The 25,249-nt window shown below is 39.1% G+C and overlaps 1 protein-coding gene across 1 annotated transcript; it reads right to left on the minus strand.

The window, feature by feature from the left end:
• Window positions 1-811: 811 nt before the first annotated feature.
• Window positions 812-23,112, minus strand: LOC307035924 (voltage-gated purine nucleotide uniporter SLC17A9-like). Its single transcript, XM_079675787.1, has 13 exons — window positions 22,654-23,112; window positions 15,822-16,019; window positions 15,440-15,579; window positions 12,941-13,040; window positions 11,058-11,182; window positions 10,377-10,467; window positions 7,878-7,974; window positions 7,703-7,790; window positions 7,466-7,500; window positions 5,859-5,974; window positions 3,751-3,806; window positions 3,282-3,311; window positions 812-2,605 (listed from the first exon to the last, which is right to left on the minus strand). Exons 1-13 carry the CDS (start codon window positions 22,767-22,769, stop codon window positions 2,436-2,438), a joined length of 1,362 nt encoding a protein of 453 aa, XP_079531913.1. The 5' UTR covers window positions 22,770-23,112; the 3' UTR covers window positions 812-2,435.
• Window positions 23,113-25,249: the final 2,137 nt, after the last annotated feature.

A 25,249-nucleotide genomic window follows, 5' to 3' on the forward strand; every position in this document is an offset into this window, starting at 1 on the left:
TAAAAGTAGAATTACTCAGATATTGTACTGTAGTAAAAGTAGAAGTACTCAGATCTTGTACTCTAGTAAATTTAGAAGTATTCAGATATTGTACTCTAGTAAAAGCAGAAGTACTCAGATCTTGTATTTGAGTAAAAGTAGAAGTACTCAGAACTTGTAGTTGAGTAAAAGTAGAAGTACTCAGAATTTGTATTTGAGTAAAAGTCGAAGTACCAGAGTGTAGGAATACTCTGTTACAGTAAAAGTCCTGCATTCAAAATGTTCCTCAAGCTAAAGTAGAACATTATATATACATGTAGTGCAGTAAAAGTACACCATTTACCTCAGAACTGTAGTGGGGTAGAAGTACTAAGTAGTATACAATGGAAATACTGAAGTAAAGTGGTTTTTATGTTCTAAAAATTGTACTTAAGTTACAGTACTTGAGTAAATGTACTTAGTTACTTTACACCACCGGTAATAATTCATATTTTAATTTCACAAATGTGTACAAATGTGACCGTTTACAATCACCATAACCAAACTAAAACACACAAAGTGCTCAGTTGAATAAATACTGTATATAAAGTAAACATAAATACAAATTCCAGAACTTTTGATATGTTGTCTTGTTTTCTTCTCGCTCATTACTCGCGCAAGTTCTGATAGATATGAACATTTTGGAGAACTAAAAGCATAATGATGAATATCTTCCAACTTTAAATACAATAAAAGCACCAAAGATCTGCAGCAGAAAATAACCTCTAAAAGGTATTGACTCATATTTAAACAACGTTTGTCCAAATCTTCAGCGTCCATGAAATAGTTTACCTTTAAAGAAATAAAGAAGATTTTTATTTTTAGTGCGTATTTGAATGTAGTCAATACTAATGTAAACATGTATGTGGTAAACAGGCTTTTCTACATGAAACATTTATACAATCTTAAACATTTGTACAATGCAGTCAAACAATGTAAAAGCTCCTTCATTTTTCACACGTGTTTTCAAGTCATCATTTGATCCGTAAAGATGATTCCCGTTGTCAAAAACAATGACAAAGAAAACAAGACTTAATAACGTCTAAAACCAACATTATTTAAATTCTGTGTACTGTGTTTATAATGTTCCTGAGGTAGGTGAGAATACATCTGGTTTTAAAATAGTGATATAAAAAGATTTAGCCAGGATAAGTACCATCAAATAGTACCGATTGTATGTATTACTTCATCGCTTTTGTTGATGTAATACTCATTTTCGCCACAAGAGGGGCACAATGCTTGGGGAAATTAAAGTCAGCCTCTTGTGGCCAAAAGAAAAACTACAACACACAGAAAACCACTCAAAGTAATGTTTAGAAAATAATAAATTAAAATGTCACCGTGCATATTTGTTTCCCTGCCAATGTTTTTACAGATTACAAATAAAATAAGGAGCTGAATAAATAACAAAATGTGTTTTTAACAGATCATTTTTAAATTTAGGAACTGAAATATGTATTCCATTCACCTGGAAACTTTTCCCCTGTGATGTTTGTACAGATTTAGTTTTTTTAAAACAGAACTAAGACACATATGCCCGTTCTTTTCACCTCTTCTTATCTCATAAACACAGGAGAGAAAAGCCTTTGGATCAGACTTAGAAAACAGAAAAATAAAACTCTCCTCTCAGTGCTTTAATAACTGTAATCACTGAAACTGTGACGTGATGGAGAAGTTGTCTCACAGACAATAATATGTTTTTTTTAACATATTCTTAAAATAGTTTAAATAAGTTATATATACATATAAAAGCACTATTTCTTGCTGTTTTAATGAAAATAAAAAAAACTTCTGCACCATTTAAACCAAAGCAAACTCCTCGTATGTGTAATAATAATAATAATAATAATAATAATATTAATTCAGTCTATTTAGAGGCGCCTTTCAAAGCACCCAAGGACACATTACAATTCATAGAATGAGGTTTAAGACAGTACAAAAGGACGTGACAGGGGACATGTAGCACTGCAGTGAGGAGGCTGATCTGAACAGGTGGGTTTTGAGGAGGGACTTGAATGTGGTGACTCTGTAAACCTGTACTTGGTCATAAAACTGGTTCTGATTCAGATCTGGACCAGTGGGCTGTAATCCTGCAGGTCCACTCTGGTTCTGGTTCTGATCTGGCTGTAGTCCTGCAGGTCCACTCTGGTTCTGGTTCTGGTTCAGATATGGACCAGCGGGGTGTAGTCCTGTAGGTCTACTCTGGTTCTGGTTCAGATCTGGCTGTAGTCCTGTAGTTCTACTCTGGTTCTGGTTCAGATCTGGCTGTAGTCCAGCAGGTCCACTCTGGTTCTGGTTCTGGTTCAGATATGGACCAGCGGGGTGTAGTCCTGTAGCTCTACTCTGGTTCTGGTTCTGGTTCTGGTTCAGATATGGACCAACGGACTGTAGTCCTGCAGGTCCACTCTGGTTCTGGTTCAGATATGGACCAGCGGGGTGTAGTCCTGTAGGTCCACTCTGCGAGCGTCTCCGAACACGATGAAGACTGCGAGGCCGGAGACGTTCACCAGCGAGACGAGAGAGAAGACGGTGGCCCAGGAGAGCTTGGCCTCGATCAGGAAACCAGACAGAGACACAAACACCAGGCCTGAGGCAAGAAACACATTATATATGATATCTGTTGGGAAATACTGAATGTCTCTTCCAACATGAGAGCAACATGATATCAAAGGTATCCCAACTGTAGCTGTGAACATGACAGGATGTGTGATTACCTAGAAGAGCATCAGGACTGTTTGAGGCATATGATAGCTATGTGATTAACATGATGATTCAGCCTCTATGGAGAGAGACATATGACAAGCATGATCATTTCTGACGTGGAGCTAATCTGAAGTAAACATTGAATACTGCTTTCTATTCCTCCATCTTGTGACTGTGTAACTCCCTCTCTTGGATATCAGCATGTGAAGGACACTGTTCAGGAACTAGCTGATGCTCTGTATGTGATGACTCCTTCCATTCTGGAGAGGATCACAGATACATGGATCCTGAGATTCAAGCTCAAGCCGGGGACCAGGGAGATCCAGACAGTAGCTGGGGACTTTCAGTATATTTTGATGATAATACTTTTCTACTTTTACTTGAGTAACATTTTGAATGCAGAACTTTTACTGTAACAGAGTATTACTCAAATACAAGATGTGAGTACTTCTCCCAACTCTGATTATAATAATGTTGTATTTGTGATACATCGATTCGAAGGACAAGAGACTGTGGACGTTACATATATTACAGATAGATAAAAGTCATATTAAACATACCCGTGAAAGCTCCCATCATATTCATGAAACCTGTAGAAACAAACAAAAACAAAAACTGGAGGTTTATCAAATGTAAACAGCCACCAGTAAAATTGTAAGTTACTTGTACTTGAGTATTTCTATTTTCATCACATCTCAGAAGCAAATGCTTTACTCTTTACCTCATTTGTGATACCATTACTGACAGGCTATAATCAACAAATCTACTATGAGGTTTTAATCTAGAGAAAGCTAAACGTTGATTGATCCCTTACTGGTTTAATTCACATGATACCCGGCAGTGAAAGTGAAAAGTAAAATCCTCTTTAGCGGCTCCAACATCAAAATAATCTCCACATGAACGCATCAATAATCACATCTCAATAATATGAAATTACTTTTTGAATGCAGAGACTGTATTCATTACAGTGTACTTATTCCCTGTTATTAACACTACTAAACTTAGTAAAATATCTAAGAGTACACTGACCGTAGAGGGCTCCGGCACACGAGGGGCTCAGATCCTGCACATTCACCGTCACACCACTGAAACACATACAAATCATCATGTTCACTACTACAGTACTACTACTACACTACTACTGCTACCGCTACTACTACTACTACCACTACTACTACTACCACCGCTACTACCGCTACTACTACTATTACTACAACCGCTACTACTACCACTACTACTACTACTACTACTACTGCTACTACTACTACTACCACTACTACTACTACAACCGCTACTACTACCACTACAACCGCTACTACTACTACTACTACTACCACTACAACCGCTACTACTACTACTACTACTACTACTACAACCGCTACTACTACTACTACTACAACCGCTACTACTACTACTAAAACCACTACCGCTACTACTACAACCGCTATTACTACCGCTACTACTACTACTACTACTACTGCTACTACTACTACTACCACTACTACTACTACAACCGCTACTACTACCACTACAACCGCTACTACTACTACTACCGCTACTACCGCTACTACTACTATTACTACAACCGCTACTACTACTACTACTACTACCGCTACTACTACTACTACTACTACTGCTACTACTACTACTACCACTACTACTACTACAACCGCTACTACTACCACTACAACCGCTACTACTACTACCACCGCTACTACCGCTACTACTACTATTACTACAACCGCTACTACTACCACTACTACTACTACTACTACTACTGCTACTACTACTACTACCACTACTACTACTACAACCGCTACTACTACCACTACAACCGCTACTACTACTACTACTACTACCACTACAACCGCTACTACTACTACTACTACTACTACTACTACTACTACTACAACCGCTACTACTACTACTACTACAACCGCTACTACTACTACTAAAACCACTACCGCTACTACTACAACCGCTATTACTACCGCTACTACTACTACTACTACTACTGCTACTACTACTACTACCACTACTACTACTACAACCGCTACTACTACCACTACAACCGCTACTACTACTACTACTACTACTACTACTACTACAACCGCTACTACTACTACTACTACAACCGCTACTACTACTACTAAAACCGCTACCGCTACTACTACAACCGCTACTACTACCACTACAACCGCTACTACTACTACAACCGCTACCGCTACTACTACAACCGCTACTACTACCACTACAACCGCTACTACTACTACAACCGCTACCGCTACTACTACTGCTACTAATAATAATAATAATAATACTTGTTATTTATATAGAGCTTTTCCTGGTGCTCACACCACTTTATAAGCAAGTAAAAAACAACAACACAAGTACAAAAAGCGATGATCCGGTGGAAGAGGGGCGAACATTGAACAAGGAAAAACTCAATTTTGGAATTTCACACTTTTTATTTCAACCATTTAAAATGTGTATTAAAGGAATTCTTTATACACATTATTTTGAGCAAATCCTATGAAATGAAAATACAAAATCCAACATGAATATCCTATTAACCAGTACTGTAAACTGTGGCATAGAGATCCCTGTGCACCATTATTCATACAAACAACTATTACAAAGAGAGCTAATAAGTTATACAGTTAACTCGTTTTTGTGTTTAAATAATAATGAATTGCATTGACATGTATGCAGTGTGATTATGGTAGTGACTAAAAAAAAATGTCATTATTTATTTAAAGGTGAGATTCGGGAAACATTGGTCTTTTTCAGAAATACAATATATTTATACAGTTTTGTACATTTAAAGTTTTTAGACTGTAAGTGTAAATATGCACATTGACATTGAATCTTATCTCGTTGCACTGTCATCACTACGACCTCTGCTTTCACCGCTCATTTTGTGTCTATGTTTTTACTGCGGTGAGAGTTGCCAAAGAAATGTCGTTGTACTTCGTATGATGACAATAAAGATATATTATATCATGGGGATATTTGACTAACACAGATGTGAAAAACCCCGGCATCATCTTTACATATTACCTTATTCACATTTCATTTAAAATGCTTGAAAGATCACACATTTTAAACACAGACAGAATGTATTTTTAATAACGTACCCGCTGGAGAAGTTGCTCAGACCGATGGCAGCAGAGATGAACGTGACAGCCGAGGGAAAGGACACATCTCCAGACAGCAAGAGGATGAACATACTGGAGACGCCCATGGCAAAGAACTGAGGGGGGAATGAGCAGGACAAATATTTAAAAAAAGGCAATTATCAGAATCTTAAAATGCACAATAATGCACTTCCTGTCAATTCATATTTAGATGTGTTTTCGTAATTAGAGTTAAAAGATCTGAGTACTTCTACTTTTACTCAAGTAAAATATCTGAGTACTTCTACTTTTACTCAAGTACAAGATCTGAGTACTTCTACTTTTAGTCAAGAACAAGATCTGAGTACTTCTACTTTTACTCAATTACAAGATCTGAGTACTTCTACTTTTACTAAGTACAAGATCTGAGTACTTCTACTTTTACTCAAGTACAAGATCTGAGTACTTCTACTTTTACTCAAGTAAAAGATCTGAGTACTTCTACTTTTACTCAAGTAAAAGATCTGAGTACTTCTACTTTTACTCAATTACAAGATCTGAGTACTTCTACTTTTACTAAGTACAAGATCTGAGTACTTCTACTTTTACTCAAGTACAAGATCTGAGTACTTCTACTTTTACTCAATTACAAGATCTGAGTACTTCTACTTTTACTAAGTACAAGATCTGAGTACTTCTACTTTTACTCAAGTACAAGATCTGAGTACTTCTACTTTTACTCAAATACAAGATCTGAGTACTTCTACTTTTACTCAAGAACAAGATCTGAGTACTTCTACTTTTACTCAAATACAAGATCTGAGTACTTCTACTTTTACTCAAGTAAAAGATCTGAGTACTTCTACTTTTACTCAATTACAAGATCTGAGTACTTCTACTTTTACTAAGTACAAGATCTGAGTACTTCTACTTTTACTCAAGTACAAGATCTGAGTACTTCTACTTTTACTCAAGTACAAGATCTGAGTACTTCTACTTTTACTCAAGTACAAGATCTGAGTACTTCTACTTTTACTAAGTACAAGATCTGAGTACTTCTACTTTTACTCAAGTACAAGATCTGAGTACTTCTACTTTTACTCAAGTACAAGATCTGAGTACTTCTACTGGATTTTTTGATTCATGTGTTTTCGTCATTAGAGTTGAAACTGTTTAAAAGCTGATCTATAATCAAGCTTCTCAGTTATATAAGTGCAGCTTTTTATATAATTACTGTGTTTTCCCTACAGAGCCCAGAGGCTGACACACACACTGACACACACACTTTTCTCCTTGGTGCTCAAAGGCTGACAGAGACACACCGCAGGAGAAACTTGTTATTACACGTTTATCTCACAAAAATTCCACCTCAGTAGCAGCAGCCAATCACAGCAGAGCTTCCACACACACACACACACACACACACACACACACACACACACACACACACACACACACACACACACACACACACACACACACACACACACACACACACACACACACACACACACACACACACACACACACACACACACACACACACACACACACACACACACACACACACACACACACACACACACACACACACACACACTAAAAACCTATATATGTATTCGACTTACCTGCATGATCTTTCTCACCAACGAGACTCCATATCCTACCGAGGGAAAAAGTGAACTTTCATTTGTCTGTATGAAAGGTACAGCAACTCGCCTCCACATGCACACCATACAAACAAAGAACACTTGTTCAATAATAATAATAATACATGGGATTTGTATAGTGCTTTTCCTCATGCTCAAAGACACTTTACATAAAATAAGAACAGAAACAAAACAAATATAATCATAATATAATACCTTGGCGTATTAGAGCATCTGAGAAATACCCTCCTGCCAGTGCTGATGGGATGGCAACAGCCCACGGCACCACGTTATACACCCAGCCCTGCAAGAGAGCACACGTTAAGGACTGTCAGCGTGCAGAGTCTGGTGCAGAGATTACTGGCTGAACTCAGTGGATAATAACAAATACCGAGGCGTGTGGAAACGATTCTTTAAAGTACGTCGGCAACCAGGATAATAAAGTGTACGAAGAGCTGTTATGACACATGTGGGCGAAGATCATGGCCCTGTAGGAAGGAGGAGAGGAGAGGTTATAAACTCACAACAAATATACAAATACTACTAGTACTCAGATCTTGTACTTGAGTAAAAGTAGAAGTACTCAGATCTTGTACTTGAGTAAAAGTAGAAGTACTCAGATCTTGTACTTGAGTAAAAGTAGAAGTACTCAGGTCTTGTACTTGAGTAAAAGTAGAAGTACTCTGATCTTGTACTTGAGTAAAAGTAAAGTACTCAGATCTTGTACTTGAGTAAAAGTAGAAGTACTCAGGTCTTGTAGTAAAAGTAAAGTACTCAGATCTTGTACTTGAGTAAAAGTAGAAGTAATCAGATCTTGTAGTAAAAGTAGAAGTACTCAGGTCTTGTACTTGAGTAAAAGTAGAAGTACTCAGATCTTGTACTTGAGTAAAAGTAGAAGTACTCAGATTTTGTAGTAAAAGTAGAAGTACTCAGATCTTGTACTTGAGTCAAAGTAGAAGTACTCAGATTTTGTACTTGAGTAAAAGTAGAAGTACTCAGATATTGTACTTGAGTAAAAGTAGAAGTACTCAGATCTTGTACTTGAGTAAAAGTAGAAGTACTCAGATCTTGTACTTGAGTAAAAGTAGAAGTACTCAGATCTTGTACTTGAGTAAAAGTAGAAGTACTCAGATTTGTAGTAAAAGTAGAAGTACTCAGATCTTGTACTTGAGTCAAAGTAGAAGTACTCAGATCTTGTAGTAAAAGTAGAAGTACTCAGATCTTGTACTTGAGTAAAAGTAGAAGTACTCAGATCTTGTACTTGAGTAAAAGTAGAAGTACTCAGATCTTGTACTTGAGTAAAAGTACTCAGATCTTGTACTTGAGTAAAAGTAGAAGTACTCAGATCTTGTACTTGAGTACAAGTAGAAGTACTCAGGTCTTGTACTTGAGTAAAAGTAGAAGTACTCAGATTTTGTAGTAAAAGTAGAAGTACTCAGATCTTGTACTTGAGTAAAAGTAGAAGTACTCAGATTTTGTACTTGAGTAAAAGTAGAAGTACTCAGATCTGGTACTTGAGTAAAAGTAGAAGTACTCAGATCTTGTACTTGAGTAAAAGTAGAAGTACTCAGATCTTGTACTTGAGTAAAAGTACTCAGATCTTGTACTTGAGTAAAAGTAGAAGAACTCAGATATTGAGTACAAGTAGAAGTACTCAGGTCTTGTACTTGAGTAAAAGTAGAAGTACTCAGATCTTGGAGTAAAAGTAGAAGTACTCAGATCTTGTACTTGAGTAAAAGTAGAAGTACTCAGATTTTGTACTTGAGTAAAAGTAGAAGTACTCAAATCTTGTAGTAAAAGTAGAAGTAATCAGATCTTGTAGTAAAAGTAGAAGTACTCAGATCTTGTAGTAAAAGTAGAAGTACTCAGATCTTGTACTTGAGTAAAAGTAGAAGTACTCAGATCTTGTACTTGAGTAAAAGTAGAAGTACTCAGATCTTGTACTTGAGTAAAAGTAGAAGTACTCAGGTCTTGTACTTGAGTAAAAGTAAAGTACTCAGATCTTGTACTTGAGTAAAAGTAGAAGTACTCAGATCTTGTACTTGAGTAAAAGTAGAAGTACTCAGATCTTGTACTTGAGTAAAAGTAAAGTACTCAGATCTTGTACTTGAGTAAAAGTAGAAGTACTCAGATCTTGTAGTAAAAGTAGAAGTACTCAGATCTTGTACTTGAGTCAAAGTAGAAGTACTCAGATCTTGTACTTGAGTAAAAGTAGAAGTACTCAGGTCTTGTACTTGAGTAAAAGTAAAGTACTCAGATCTTGTACTTGAGTAAAAGTAGAAGTACTCAGATCTTGTACTTGAGTAAAAGTAGAAGTACTCAGATCTTGTACTTGAGTAAAAGTAGAAGTACTCAGATCTTGTACTTGAGTAAAAGTAAAGTACTCAGATCTTGTACTTGAGTAAAAGTAGAAGTACTCAGATCTTGTAGTAAAAGTAGAAGTACTCAGATCTTGTACTTGAGTCAAAGTAGAAGTACCAGAGTGTAGGAATACTCTGTCACAGTAAAAGTCCAGCATTCAAAATGTTCCTCAAGTAAAAGTAGAAAAGTATTTTCATCAAAATATAGTGAAAGACAGTAAAAGTAGTCATTGTGCAGATTGGTCCATTTCAGAATAATAGATATGATATGTTTTATAATGATTGATCATGAAAGTGTTCTCAAAGCTGGTAAAGGTGCAGCTAGTTTGAATGACTTTGTATACTGCAGGGTAGCTTGTGGATTTACTCCAGGTGGAACTAAAGTCTGATTTAACACTTGATTAGATTTCACATCATTCATCCACATGAAAATACTCAAGTAAAGTACAAGTACCTTAGACGTGTACTTAAGTACACTACTTGAGTAAATCTACTTAGTAAATAAGTAAATAAAGTATATAAAGCAGTACCAGACAGGAGGCTTCTTGACGAGACTCAACCATCTGGATAAACTCCGCTGAGGGTCTTTCGGGGCCTTCTGCCTCGGGGGTACTTCTACTCCTGAAACACACATCAATGAATGAGATGCATGAGGGAAAACACAACACTGTGTATCATGAACATCATTACACTGTTTATCATGCAGCAGCAACAACAGGAAGTGTGATGAAGTAAACAACCATTTGGAAATGTAATTTAAATAATACGTTTATATGTTCATTAACCCCCAGACACAGAGCCGCTTCTCGGTGTGAATGTTGGCGTCGGACACAAAAACTAAAACAGCCTTGTTCCATCAATGAAAAATACAGAAAATCCAGTTTTAAATATGTTGTTGTTGTTGTTGATGTCTTGTGTCTTTTTTCAGCCCTTGCAATCAAACACAGTTGGGTGCATGGATCACTTGAATCAGTCAATCAACTTAGTAATAATGCATTCAACTATCATCTTCATTTGATCCCAACCAGACCTTTCAGAATATAAGTTTCACTTCGGCAACATGCAGTTTGTCCCGTGTGAAGTATTTGAATGTGTGAGATAACGGGCGTTCAGCGGGATGATAACATTCAAAACAGGTCAATTAGAGCAGCGACACAACAACAATAGACGACCTGTTGTCCTGTTGCATTCTGGGAGTGTAGGTTCTGTACCTTTCAGTAAACACAGCCAGACGACGAGAGCCCAGAGTCCGGCCAGAGCTCCGATGCTGTAAAACAAACTCTCCCAGCCGTACTCCTCCAACATCAGAGAGCCCATCCCCCCCGCCGCCAGAGCCCTGAAACAGCAGCAGAAAGCCGTCAGACATGGTGTGTGTGTGTGTGTGTGTGTGTGTGTGTGTGTGTGTGTGTGTGTGTGTGTGTGTGTGTGTGTGTGTGTGTGTGTGTGTGTGTGTGTGTGTGTGTGTGTGTGTGTGTGTGTGTGTGTGTGTGTGTGTTCATACTTGCCAACCTTTAGACCTCAGAAATCGGGAGCATTTCAAAATGCAAAATTGGGGGGGTGCTAGTGGATCGCCTGAGCTGTTAGATTAACATTAACATGCTTATTGTAGTTGTAAGTGCACTGCCTTGCGGCCTGTAGCACCGTCCTTGATGGAGCATATGTGTGGGCTGGACCTGTATTTTACAGGAAAGGAGTGAGCAGAGAGTAGAATAGTTGTCGATTCTTGTTCTGTTTTCTGTAAATATCTACCTCACCCTCTCAGACTTTGAGTTGCGCGCGCTACTAAAGAGACGTGTTACCATGGAAACCAAACAATGGTGTAGCTGTATTAAAGTCCGAGTGGAAACAGTCGTTTGTAAATCTGATTTTGTCAGAAATGCGGGAGAAATATGATCCCGGGAGGAAACCGGGAGAGGGCAATGAAATCGGTTGGTTTGACAAGTGTGTGTGTGTGTGTGTGTGTGTGTGTGTGTGTGTGTGTGTGTGTGTGTGTGTGTGTGTGTGTGTGTGTGTGTGTGTGTGTGTGTGTGTGTGTGTGTGTGTGTGTGTGTGTGTGTGTGTGTGTGTGTGTGTGTGTGTGTGTGTGTGTGTGTGTGTGTGTGTGTGTGTGTGTGTGTGTGTGTGTGTGTTAGAAGAAGTGATCAGATCCGTTACTTTAGTAAAAGTACAAATACTATGTGTGACGCTGACCGGCCCAGACCAAGGAGGCAGAGGCAGCACGTCCCAAATATAACCCGGTGTGGGCATTTATTAAATCATGAACACAATACACACAGCCTCAATCCTGCTGCTGCTGTTCACGTGGGCACAGCCTGCAGCCACCAGGATCTCACACACACTCCCTTGCTAACAGCAAAACCCCAGAGCCTAAACGCCCAACCCAATCAACCCAACAGGACACAGGTGAGGGGGGAGGAGACAACGCAGGCACCAGGTGCACACAATCAACGACAGACATGGGGAATGGGAACACTTTTCAACAACGAAAAGCTAAACAACCCGTGACGTGATGAGCCCAGAGATCACCTCCGTGACACTATGGTTTTAAAATACTCCACTACGAGTAAAGGTTTCCACTGAAACCACATTTTTACGTCAATAAAAGTACAAAAGTGTTATTAGCTTTGTACTTCAATGATCAAAAGTAAAAGTACTCATTATGCAGAATGAGTACTTATGGGAGAGTCTTATTATTTTAAACCTAGTTTTTATTGTATCCTTATTTATAGATGCAAGAGTATTCAGTATTATCGTTTTGCATGTACAAAGTAACTATGAGAGTGAAATAAATGTAGTGCAGTAGAAGTACAGAGTAGCATTACATGGCAGTATGTCAAAAAAGTACTTATGTACAGTACATGAGTAAATGTAATGAAATACTTTCCGTGTGTGTGTGTGTGTGTGTGTGTGTGTGTGTGTGTGTGTGTGTGTGTGTGTGTGTGTGTGTGTGTGTGTGTGTGTGAGTGTGAGTGTGAGAGTGAGTGAGTGAGTGAGTGAGTGAGTGAGTGAGTGAGTGAGTGAGTGAGTGAGTGAGTGAGTGAGTGAGTGAGTGAGTGAGTGAGTGAGTGAGTGAGTGAGTGAGTGAGTGAGTTACCCCAGATTGGCCCCACTGTTCATGGCGCTCATCAGAAACCCTCTCTCTCCTTCCAGAACTCTCTGAGAGCAGAGGCTGGCCAAAGACGGAAAAAAAACTCCTATAAGACATCACACACTCAGTTTCCTCAGATATCATCGTTGATACAGTCGAGCTTTAATTACAATCAACAAAACAGAGAAAAAGGACGCATTCACTCTCACATTAGGGATAAGTTTCATTGGTAAGGATGGATGAAGCTCAGAACAAGGAAGAACAGATTCAGCTAACACCTATACCAGCAATGATGTGATACACCAGTGTGCAATGCATACTTAAACACCAGAGTATTTACTGCTGTCACCCTGCAGCTACTTCAATGCTTTCTACTTGTTTCACTCACGTGTGCTGCCACTTGGAGTGTCATTATTATTAGATGTTCATTTTTTATGTTTCTGCATGCCACTTTTCTAAATGCTGTTTTGATCTTGTCTGTAGCATTATTGTCTCTTTGCTGTAACTTTCTAAACGTCCCCTCTTTGGGACGAGTAGAGGAACTCTGATTCAATAGGATCACTATTTCATGGCAGGAACGCCCATGACCTGTCACTGAATCAGAAATAGGTTTATTACCAAGTAGGTTAACACATACGAGGAATTTAACTAAATTCAAAACACAGAAAACTATTTGAAGAAAAACTGTAATAACAATAAAAAAGTATAGTGAAATATAGCAGTATGAATATGATTGGAATCTTAGAAAAAGAATTGGAATAAAATATGTACAGTAATGAAAGACAAAATAATTGTAAACATTGTGTACATTAAAGGTCCCCTATTATACTGTTTGTCATCAATATATTATAGGTCTCAGATATATCCAGAGCCTGTCTCTGATTGGCTGAAACACCTAACAGATCATTGCAGCATTACCCATAATCCCCTCTGTTTCAGCCCTGTTTCCAAAGTGCTGATTCTCTGTCTGTTACTTTAGATGAAAATAAGGAGCCCCTCCCCACGCCCCTCTGAGAGAGATTTAGCTAAAAAGAAGTCAATGGTGCTCTAGGAGGAGATTCAGGTGATAAGGGGGGGTTATCTTGGTTGCTGATTGGCTAATGGTTACACAAGACAACACATCGTTATGACATCATAAAGTGGCCAAAATCTGATCAGCTCGTTTTCAGACAGGTTTTTATAGAAATGGATCAAAAAGAGAGAGAATCTTTGTTCCTGAAACTTTCAGAGTCTCTTTCCACAGAGGGGACACATGTTGATGTAGAAGAGACATGAAGAAGAGGGGACACATGTTGATGTAGAAGAGACATGAAGAAGAGGGGACACATGTTGATGTAGAAGAGACATGAAGAAGAGGGGACACATGTTGATGTAGAAGAGACATGAAGAAGAGGGGACACATGTTGAAGTAGAAGAGACATGGAGAAGAGGGGACACATGTTGATGTGGAAGAGACATGGAGAAGAGGGGACACATGTTGATGTAGAGGAGACATGAAGAAGAGGGGACACATGTTGATGTAGAAGAGACATGAAGAAGAGGGGATACATGTTGATGTAGAAGAGACATGAAGAAGAGGGGACACATGTTGATGTAGAAGAGACATGAAGAAGAGGGGACACATGTTGATGTGGAAGAGACATGGAGAAGAGGGGACACATGTTGATGTAGAAGAGACATGGAGAAGAGGGGACACATGTTGATGTAGAAGAGACATGAAGAAGAGGGGACACATGTTGATGTAGAAGAGACATGAAGAAGAGGGGACACATGTTGATGTAGAAGAGACATGAAGAAGAGGGGACACATGTTGATGTAGAAGAGACATGAAGAAGAGGGGACACATGTTGATGTGGAAGAGACATGGAGAAGAGGGGACACATGTTGATGTAGAAGAGACATGGAGAAGAGGGGACACATGTTGATGTAGAAGAGACATGGAGAAGAGGGAACAAATGTTGATGAAGAAGAGACATGAAGAAGAGGGGACACATGTTGATGTAGAAGAGACATGAAGAAGAGGGGACACATGTTGATGTAGAAGAGACATGAAGAAGAGGGGACACATGTTGATGTAGAAGAGACATGAAGAAGAGGGGACACATGTTGATGTAGAAGAGACATGAAGAAGAGGGGACACATGTTGATGTAGAAGAGACATGAAGAAGAGGGGACACATGTTGATGTAGAAGAGACATGAAGAAGAGGGGCCACATGTTGATGTAGAAGAGACATGAAGAAGAGGGGACACATGGTGATGTAGAAGAGACATGAAGAAGAGGGGACACATGTTGATGTAGAAGAGACATGAAGAAGAGGGGACACATGTTGATGTAGAAGAGACATGAAGAAGAGGGGCCACATGTTGATGTAGAAGAGACATGAAGAAGAGGGGCCACATGTTGATGTAGAAGAGACATGAAGAAGTGGATTCTGCATAATAGGGGACCTTAAACAGACTTAGTGGAGGTCTTGGTATCTCCCTATAACGTGAACAGGACTCACCCTGTGTGAGTCCCATGAGGAACCTGGCGAGGGTCATGAGAGCGAGGGTGTGAGACCCTAAGTGAGCCAGCAGAGGAGTCACAGCTGTGATCAGAGACCAGGAGGCGGCCGAGGCGAAGAGGACGCGCTCCCCTCCCACCCTGAGGCAACACACAGAGCAGAGGTTATCAAAAGGATGTACATGAAATCATTCCTGCCTCCTGCAACAACTCTGTACGATACGCAAGAGCATTGGGGCCACATTTTCTTTTCATGTGGCCCCAATCTTTTTCCGTAATTGTTCAAAGGATGTGCACTGCCTTGTTTTAACATGCTGCTGATGTCCCAATTTAGGCTCAATAAAGTGAATCTCATCTTATCGTTTGACATCTTGATTCCCTACTTGTCACTGGCGTGTCCTCCCAGGATCTGAGTGAAGCAGTAGCCCCAGAAGAATCCCCCCAGAACCAGACCCGAGTCGATCTTGCTCCAGTGGAAGGAGGCGGCCATGGACACGGAGCAGATGGGCATCGCCATGCGGGCGCAGAACAGGAGGCACGTTCCCAAAAACAGCATCACCGTCCACTTCTTAGCCAGAGGTCTGCAAGGCAGGGAGCATTTATCTGTAAAGCACATCTCAACAAGAGGTAACATCAAAGTGTTTTTCTGTTAACCGCAATGTTGTATTTATATTTCATTCTTCTTTTTAAGTGATTTGTTGATTCCTGAAGATTTACTGTCAAAATGCTGCTGTGAAAAAAAACATTTCTTAGTGTCTGTCTGTCTGTCTGTCTGTCTGTCTGTCTGTCTGTCTGTCTGTCTGTCTGTCGGTCGGTCGGTCCGCCCGTCCGTCCGTCCGTCCGTCCGTCTGTTTGTCCGTCCGCCCGTCCGTCTGTTTGTCCGTCCGTCTGTCCGTCTGTCTGCCCGTCTGTCTGTTTGTATGTCTGTCTGTCCGTCTGTCTGCCCGTCTGTCTGCCCGTCTGTCTGTCTGTCTGTTTGTCCGTCCGTTTGTCCGTCCGTCTGTCCGTCTGTCTGCCCGTCTGTCTGTCTGTGTTTCTGTCTGTGTTTCTGTCCGTCCATCTGTCCGTCTGTCTGTTTGTATGTCTGTCCGTCTGTCTGTCTGTCCGTCCGTCTGTGTGTGTTTCTGTCTGTGTTTCTGTCTGTCTGTCTGTCCGTATGTCTTTCTGTCTGTGTTTCTGTCTGTCTGTCTGTTTGTCTGTGTTTCTGTCTGTCCGTCCGTCTGTCTGTTTGTCTGTGTTTCTGTCTGTCTGTCCGTCTGTCTGTCCGTCTGTCTGTTTGTCTGTGTTTCTGTCTGTCTGTCTGTCTGTCTGTCCGTCTGTCTGTTTGTCTGTGTTTCTGTCTGTCCGTCCGTCTGTCTGTTTGTCTGTGTTTCTGTCTGTCTGTCCGTCTGTCTGTCTATCTGTCTGTGTTTCTGTCTGTCTGTCTGTCCGTCCGCCCGTCCGTCTGTTTGTCTGTCTGTCTGTCCGTCTGTCTGTTTGTCTGTGTTTCTGTCTGTCCGTCCGTCTGTCTGTTTGTCTGTGTTTCTGTCTGTCTGTCCGTCTGTCTGTCTGTCTGTGTTTCTGTCTGTCTGTCTGTCCGTCCGCCCATCCATCTGTTTGTCCGTCCGCCCGTCCGTCTGCCCGTCTGTCTGTCTGTTTGTATGTCTGTCTGTCTGTCTGTGTTTCTGTCCGTCCGTCTGTCTGTTTGTATGTCTGTCCGTCTGTCTGTTTGTATGTCTGTCTGTCTTTCTGTCTGTCTGTCTGTCTGTCTGTCTGTGTTTCTGTCTGTCTGTCTGTCCGTCCGTCTGTCTGTCTGTTTGTCTGTGTTTCTGTCTGTCTGTCCGTCTGTCTGTTTGTATGTCTGTCTGTCTTTCTGTCTGTCTGTCTGTCTGTCTGTCTGTCTGTCTGTCTGTGTTTCTGTCTGTCTGTCTGTCTGTCTGTCCGTCCGTCTGTCTGTTTGTCTGTGTTTCTGTCTGTCTGTCCGTATGTCCGTCCGTCTGTCTGTTTGTCTGTTTGTCTGTCTGTCTGTCTGTCTGTCTGTCTGTCTGTCTCTCCGTCTATCTTTCTATCTATCTGAGCCAGCACATCTCAACAAGAGGTCAAATCAAAGTGTTTTTAAAAAAAAAGGCTATAAAACTAATAACAGTTACAGTGCTATACAATGATTTCTGGGAGTTTGTTCCAGATATATTGAGCATAAAAGACAAACGGTAGTATTTTAAAGTCAATTTGACGGACAGGAAGTCGGTGCAAAGACCTCAAATCCCCCAAAACACAACAGTTGTCGACTAGTCTACTGAAGATAAATGCATGGACGCGTTTTTCCAAATCCTGCTGACACTATCTTCAATCCTGGATATATCGGTCAGGTAATAGTAGGATGACTCGTCTTCTGAAATTGATGTCTGAGTCTATGACTACACCTAGACTTCAGGGCCTGTCTGTGGTTTTTAAAATTGCTGATTAAAGCGGAGTGCTGACTTTTAATCACACCTTGCTGGCTCCAATAACAATCATTTGTCTTTGTTTGATTAAAGATGGTTCGGACACATCGATTTGTTCAATGCATTTGCTCAGTGCTTGTAATGAACCATAGTTCCCTGGTAAGATGGTGGAACATGTGTGTGTCATCTGCATAAAATAACATCATTTGTTGTTGTTTTTAAATCTACGTAAGTGAAAGCTCGTATATCTTAAGAGAAGAGGCCCCAGGATGGAGCCTTGAGGAACTCCGCGAGTCATATTTGTGTAATCAGATGTGTTGTTACCCTAAAGACAAGAAGTATTCCAAGTTATTTAAAGGACACCTGAACATCAGTAGGAGAGGACTCTTTAAAGTAGATACACTACATACTGATATACACCTGAACATCAGCAGGAGAGGACTCTTTAAAGTAGAGACACTACATACTGATATATACCTGAACATCAGCAGGAGAGGACTCTTTAAAGTAGAGACACTACATTCTGATATACACCTGAACATCAGCTGGAGAGGACTCTTTAAAGTAGAGACTCTACATACTGATATACACCTGAACATCAGCAGGAGAGGACTCTTTAAAGTAGAGACACTACATACTGATATACACCTGAACATCAGCAGGAGAGGACTCTTTAAAGTAGAGACACTACATACTGATCTACACCTGAACATCAGCAGGAGAGGACTCTTTAAAGTAGAGACACTACATACTGATATACACCTGAACATCAGCAGGAGAGGACTCTTTAAAGTAGAGACACTACATACTGATATACACCTGAACATCAGCAGGTGAGGACTCTTTAAAGTAGATACACTACATACTGATATACACCTGAACATCAGCAGGTGAGGACTCTTTAAAGTAGGATAACATTTAAACCAGTTCAGTACAGTGCTACTAAAGTCCTGCCCAGTTTTTCCAGTCCAACTAATTATTTAATGGAAGACCGTGTCTAATGCATAGGTCTAACGCAGCACGGACCTTTAATACAGACACCTTATAAGCATGAAGGGAAACTTAATAATTGACGTGGATAATTTTTGCATCCTGGTGAAAACCAATATACACACTGGAAAAAATGCTGCTCCAAAAACAAGTAAATATATAATAAAAACACGGTGTTTTCGCTTTTAATAAGTGAACAAATCTTCCAATTGAACAAAATGGGTTCAGTAAAGATGGGATAATTAAATAAATTAGATCTTGTATTTAGCTGGGAAAATTTATTTTGAACTATATTTGACCAGAATTAGGGAATTTATAACAAAAAAAGCCAGCAATGCTTGGACATTTTCTGTTTTCTGATGTTAGTTGGAGATTTTCCTATAAAATAAGATGTTTTTAAGAGACTTTGACTTAAAAAGATGCTTAAGATGCCTGGTCTAAAAACATCAAGTGTAACGACATATTCTGACTAGAAATTAGACAAATATACTTTGCAAGATTTTAAATTTTTGCAGCGCATGTAGAGACACGAGTGCCAAACCGGTAACATCAACTGCTACTGAAACAACAGTCTCTGTGCTCTGAGCCAAATGCTAACACCAGCATGCTACACGGTCACTATTCAAATATTAAAGGATCCTTTATCGTTCTGCATCACGGGCTTTACACGCTACAGAAGAAAAACTTTCCTGTACTGAGTTTTGTTTCAATTTGCATGGGGAAAACAAACAGTGGCTATTTAAACTTCACAACGGCCTCCTTCTAAACATAAGAAACGTGACATCAGGGAATTTTTATTTACAATAGTCTTAAAGAACATGTTAAAGAACTAGAATAGGAAAATAAACTACATTCAAAGATTTTTCATAAATTCATGGGATTTTTGAAACAGCGAGACAGATAAATATTAGTCTGAGCCCACATACAGTATTTTTGTGTCTACTTATATATCGATGCACAATGTGTTTTGTTACCAAAGTCAGTTTTTAAAGAAATTGTAATAGGTGTATTTGTTGAATGTTTTCTTGCAATTATTTGCCCTGGACTTCTGCTTTCAGACGTAGTTATGAAGTTATTACCAAAACCAATAATACTCCAATGAAGAAGCAATATTGTTGTATAAAAAATTATTCTATATATTTCTATAGTCTTAAAGGTCACCTATCATGCTATTTTGAGGCAATAGCATAGGTCTCAGATATATAAAAATATATAAAAAACACGTCTATGAAGTGTTTTGCTCAAAATACCAAACAGATCTCCCATTCTAGCCAAGCTTCATATCCCTCTATTTCACTTGCTGTTTCGAAAGTGTTGATTTGGGGATAAAGCTTTAAAAAAAAGATTGATACAAAAAAAAAGTAGGGGGCTGAGCTCATGCGGGACCCGGCAGCTATTGTCTAAACTAAATACTGCGGTGATGAAACGCCATATCATGGATTATCAAGGATTCTCTCTGAAACAGTATGGAGCTCAAAGGCTTTCTCTCTTGCCGGTTATACCACAAGGTGAGTTCCTTTTTACTTCCTGCTTCTTCACACACATGCTCTCCAGTACAGGTTAGCTCTGAGTGTTAGCGATGCTAATGTAAACACCGACCATATTACGTCCAAAACAGTCGGGCATTGTTTCTGATAGCAACGTTTCTGATAGGGCCGTGGGTCCACATTTCAGATATTACGTCATATCGGACGCAAATCTGGATCAGCTCCTTTGTTCCCCGTTTTTAGAGATGTGGGTACGGAGGAAAAGAGAGGGTTTTATTTTCTGACGCTGCGTGAGTTCCCCGACACACCGGGGACACATCTTTATGTATAAAAGACATAAAGTGAAAAACTGTATTTTGCATGATAGGTCCCCTTTAAAGTTAAAACCAGCTCTTTGAGGGCAACCATAATGCTGATGTGGCACGCCATGAAATTGAGTTTGCCCCCCTGCTCTAGTGGATGAACTTCTGCTCCAAAGCTCACTTTATGGCTAAATTCTTCCTAACTTGTGTTTATTGCGAGATTTGATGCTGTTTTATATTTGTTGGTAAGTCATAATACTCAAATACGTAGAATTGTTAATGCATGCTATGTAGGATCCTTAATCCTTAATTATGTGAGTACCATTTAGCATTTTAACAATACAATTGAATACATCGCGGTTTTGTTTGGCTGATACCCCTCCATTCAGTTTCAGTTTGGATCTTCGACGGGAACACGTTTAGGCCCTTCTGCTGTTTGTTACTGTTGCGTGAAAAGGAGATTGAACTAGGGACCATTATTTTTCTTCCTGATAACGCCTGTATGCAAATATTCAGCAGGTATTATGTTCACAATGTTTACCACCTATTATGTGCTCAGTAACACTAAACTCAAAGTAGACAAGGCTGATAGTATTGGAAGCATTAACATGTTGAAAAGCTATGAAGCCTCTATACTGTATAGATATAGATAATAGAGATACTCATCCTCTGATACAAGCTCTTGTATTTGCAGTTTTACAATCTCTGTCTGTGGCTTGAGTCAGATTTAAAAACACATCCTTTAAAAATGTTAACGTGTCTTTCCAAAGAGAATGACATGGAGATCTTTGAGACTTAAAGGATTACCAAAGTAAATGTTATTCCTCCTCTGGGGGCCATAACCTATAGTTACAGGAGAAGGAACACCACAAAACCATAGCAGGGCCTCTCTGTTGTTTCCATTGGTCCTTTGTTTTCGTATTGTTTCAGGGGGTTTGATTATGCGTGTGATTATCTGGTCATATCATCAGGGACCATGTTTGAAATACGTTTTTAAACTTGACATGTTATGCCTTTCTTTGTCTTGTGTTTTATATATTTTACAAAAAGGAATATCTTGTTCAGTAATTAGTAAAAGCTTGTTAAGTAAGTTTGTTTCAGTCAGAGGTGAAAGAAATACTCAAATCATTTAACGAAGCAATATAACAGGGTACAAATACTCAGTTACAAGTTAAAGTCCAACATTAAAAATGGTAAAAGTACTATTTTAAGCAGCAGATATTTAAAAGAAAGTTTTGAATTATTGGTACATTTATGTATTCATCAGTTTATTGCTGCACTTTAATTGTTAGATATATTACTGGGTAGCTTAACCTATAATACTTTATTATATATGTGTCAATTAAGATGTAGAGTAACTGCAAATAAATCTACAAAATCACTAGTAACTTAGTATGGTTGCTATGGTTGCCATGGTTGCCATGGTTGCCCTTCTGTTTATTCTCCGCGGTGGATTTAGCAACATGTAGTTCATGTAGTTCTCCATGTCCACTTGTTGCTGATGGGTGTGGTAGAGGAACTGTAGATGTTGCACTAACATCTGTAGCATGGTCAGTAGCGTCTGGAGCATGAACGCAACCCTGTGATCCGCCATTGTTGTTGTTGTTGTTGTTGTTGTTGTTGTTGTTGGAACACATCAGCAATGACGCGGGGTGAGCAGCAGAGGTGGGGAGAGGTCGTATCTACCCTCTTTTATTTTGCTGTTTATTATATTGTCATATTCAGAGTTGGGAGAAGTACTCAGATCTTGTACTTGAGTAAAAGTATATGTTCATACGTCTATAAAATAAATTAAGTACAAATCAAAGAAAAACAAAGTAAGGGGTAAGTCAAGCTATAAAAGTGAAGTATCAGCCAGTAATACCATACACCCAGCAGCAGTATTATTTCACAATGACTAACTTAGAAAACATGAATGAAAAAAACAAAGCATGACTCATTTTAAGAACCATGTCATGTTACTGTCACGTAAAGCTAACCGGCAGTTCCACATGTTTTAGGTTCCTGTCTCACCTGGGCCACAGCTTCCTGTCCTCTCCGCTGGAAACACGTCCTCCACGCATCTCACAATCCAGCTGAGGATAGCTCAGGTGTTTCCTGCCGTCTCTGGCCGTGTGTCTGTCCTCCATGTGATCAGATGAGTGTTTCCTTCAGCGTCTGGTCCGCTCTGAGAGTACTTCAGCTCTCCCTCCCCGCCTTCCTCCTCCTCCTCCTCTCACTGGCAGGACAAACAGGTACGACTTGTTGAAACAAAACCCAGAAAGAGAAGCTGCTCGTGATTTACAGGAGGCTTCAGAGAGAGGAAGAACATTTGAATATTTCCCCAGTAGAGGACAGGAAGCTCTGCTGTATATCAGAGAGGGCAGAATACACACATCTTTCCTCAAGTAGAAGTACACATACTCGTGTTTAAAAATACTCTGGTGAAAGTAGAAGTACTGACTAAACTTCTTTACTCAAGTCAAAGTAAAGAGGCTTTGAAATGTACTTCAGTAAAAAGTACCCATAACTAGCAGCTGTTTTAAAGAATACCTGACCTCCCTTTATATTAATAGAACAATAATGTCATTGTTAGCTAATGAATGTTTCCATGGTGAACAACGGCAACATGACAACGTTTCCATTGGTCCCTCTTCTTTAGAGAAGACCAGGAAATGATGGATACACGGATCGTGTTCAAATCATTAGGCACGCAATGACTCTAAATAATAATGATCACGCCACCAAACACACATTCAGACTAAAGGAACCAGCCTGTTTGGAAAATGAGAGAAGTAGAAAGTACAGGTATTTGTGTTCAACATGTAAGAAGTAGAAAGTACAGGCGTTTGTGTTCAACATGTAAGAAGTAGAAAGTACAGGTATTTGTGTTCAACATGTGAGAAGTAGAAAGTACAGGTATTTGTGTTCAACATGTAAGAAGTAGAAAGTACAGGTATTTGTGTTCAACATGTAAGAAGTAGAAAGTACAGGTATTTGTGTTCAACATGTGAGAAGTAGAAAGTACAGGTATTTGTGTTCAACATGTAAGAAGTAGAAAGTACAGGTATTTGAGTTCAACATGTAAGAAGTAGAAAGTACAGGTATTTGAGTTCAACATGTAAGAAGTAGAAAGTACAGGTATTTGTGTTCAACATGTAAGAAGTAGAAAGTACAGGTATTTGTGTTCAACATGTAAGAAGTATAAAGTACAGGTATTTGTGTTCAACATGCAAGAAGTAGAAAGTACAGGTATTTGAGTTCAACATGTAAGAAGTAGAAAGTACAGGTATTTGTGTTCAACATGTAAGAAGTAGAAAGTACAGGTATTTGAGTTCAACATGTAAGAAGTAGAAAGTACAGGTATTTGAGTTCAACATGCAAGAAGTAGAAAGTACAGGTATTTGTGTTCAACATGTATGAAGTATAAAGTACAGGTATTTGTGTTCAACATGCAAGAAGTAGAAAGTACAGGTATTTGTGTTCAACATGTGAGAAGTATAAAGTACAGGTATTTGTGTTCAACATGTATGAAGTATAAAGTACAGGTATTTGTGTTCAACATGTAAGAAGTAGAAAGTACAGGTATTTGTGTTCAACATGTGAGAAGTAGAAAGTACAGGTATTTGTGTTCAACATGTAAGAAGTAGAAAGTACAGGTATTTGTGTTCAACATGTGAGAAGTATAAAGTACAGGTATTTGTGTTCAACATGTATGAAGTATAAAGTACAGGTATTTGTGTTCAACATGTAAGAAGTAGAAAGTACAGGTATTTGTGTTCAACATGTGAGAAGTAGAAAGTACAGGTATTTGTGTTCAACATGTATGAAGTATAAAGTACAGGTATTTGTGTTCAACATGCAAGAAGTAGAAAGTACAGGTATTTGTGTTCAACATGTGAGAAGTATAAAGTACAGGTATTTGTGTTCAACATGTATGAAGTATAAAGTACAGGTATTTGTGTTCAACATGTAAGAAGTAGAAAGTACAGGTATTTGGGTTCAACATGTAAGAAGTAGAAAGTACAGGTATTTGTGTTCAACATGTAAGAAGTAGAAAGTACAGGTATTTGTGTTCAACATGTGAGAAGTAGAAAGTACAGGTATTTGAGTTCAACATGTAAGAAGTAGAAAGTACAGGTATTTGTGTTCAACATGTGAGAAGTAGAAAGTACAGGTATTTGTGTTCAACATGTAAGAAGTAGAAAGTACAGGTATTTGAGTTCAACATGTAAGAAGTAGAAAGTACAGGTATTTGTGTTCAACATGTGAGAAGTAGAAAGTACAGGTATTTGTGTTCAACATGTGAGAAGTAGAAAGTACAGGTATTTGTGTTCAACATGTGAGAAGTAGAAAGTACAGGTATTTGTGTTCAACATGTAAGAAGTAGAAAGTACAGGTATTTGTGTTCAACATGTGAGAAGTAGAAAGTACAGGTATTTGTGTTCAACATGTAAGAAGTAGAAAGTACAGGTATTTGAGTTCAACATGTAAGAAGTAGAAAGTACAGGTATTTGAGTTCAACATGTAAGAAGTAGAAAGTACAGGTATTTGTGTTCAACATGTAAGAAGTAGAAAGTACAGGTATTTGTGTTCAACATGTAAGAAGTAGAAAGTACAGGTATTTGAG

This window comes from Notothenia rossii, assembly GCF_949606895.1.
Source record: "Notothenia rossii genome assembly, chromosome: 4".
Lineage (NCBI taxonomy): Eukaryota > Metazoa > Chordata > Actinopteri > Perciformes > Nototheniidae > Notothenia > Notothenia rossii.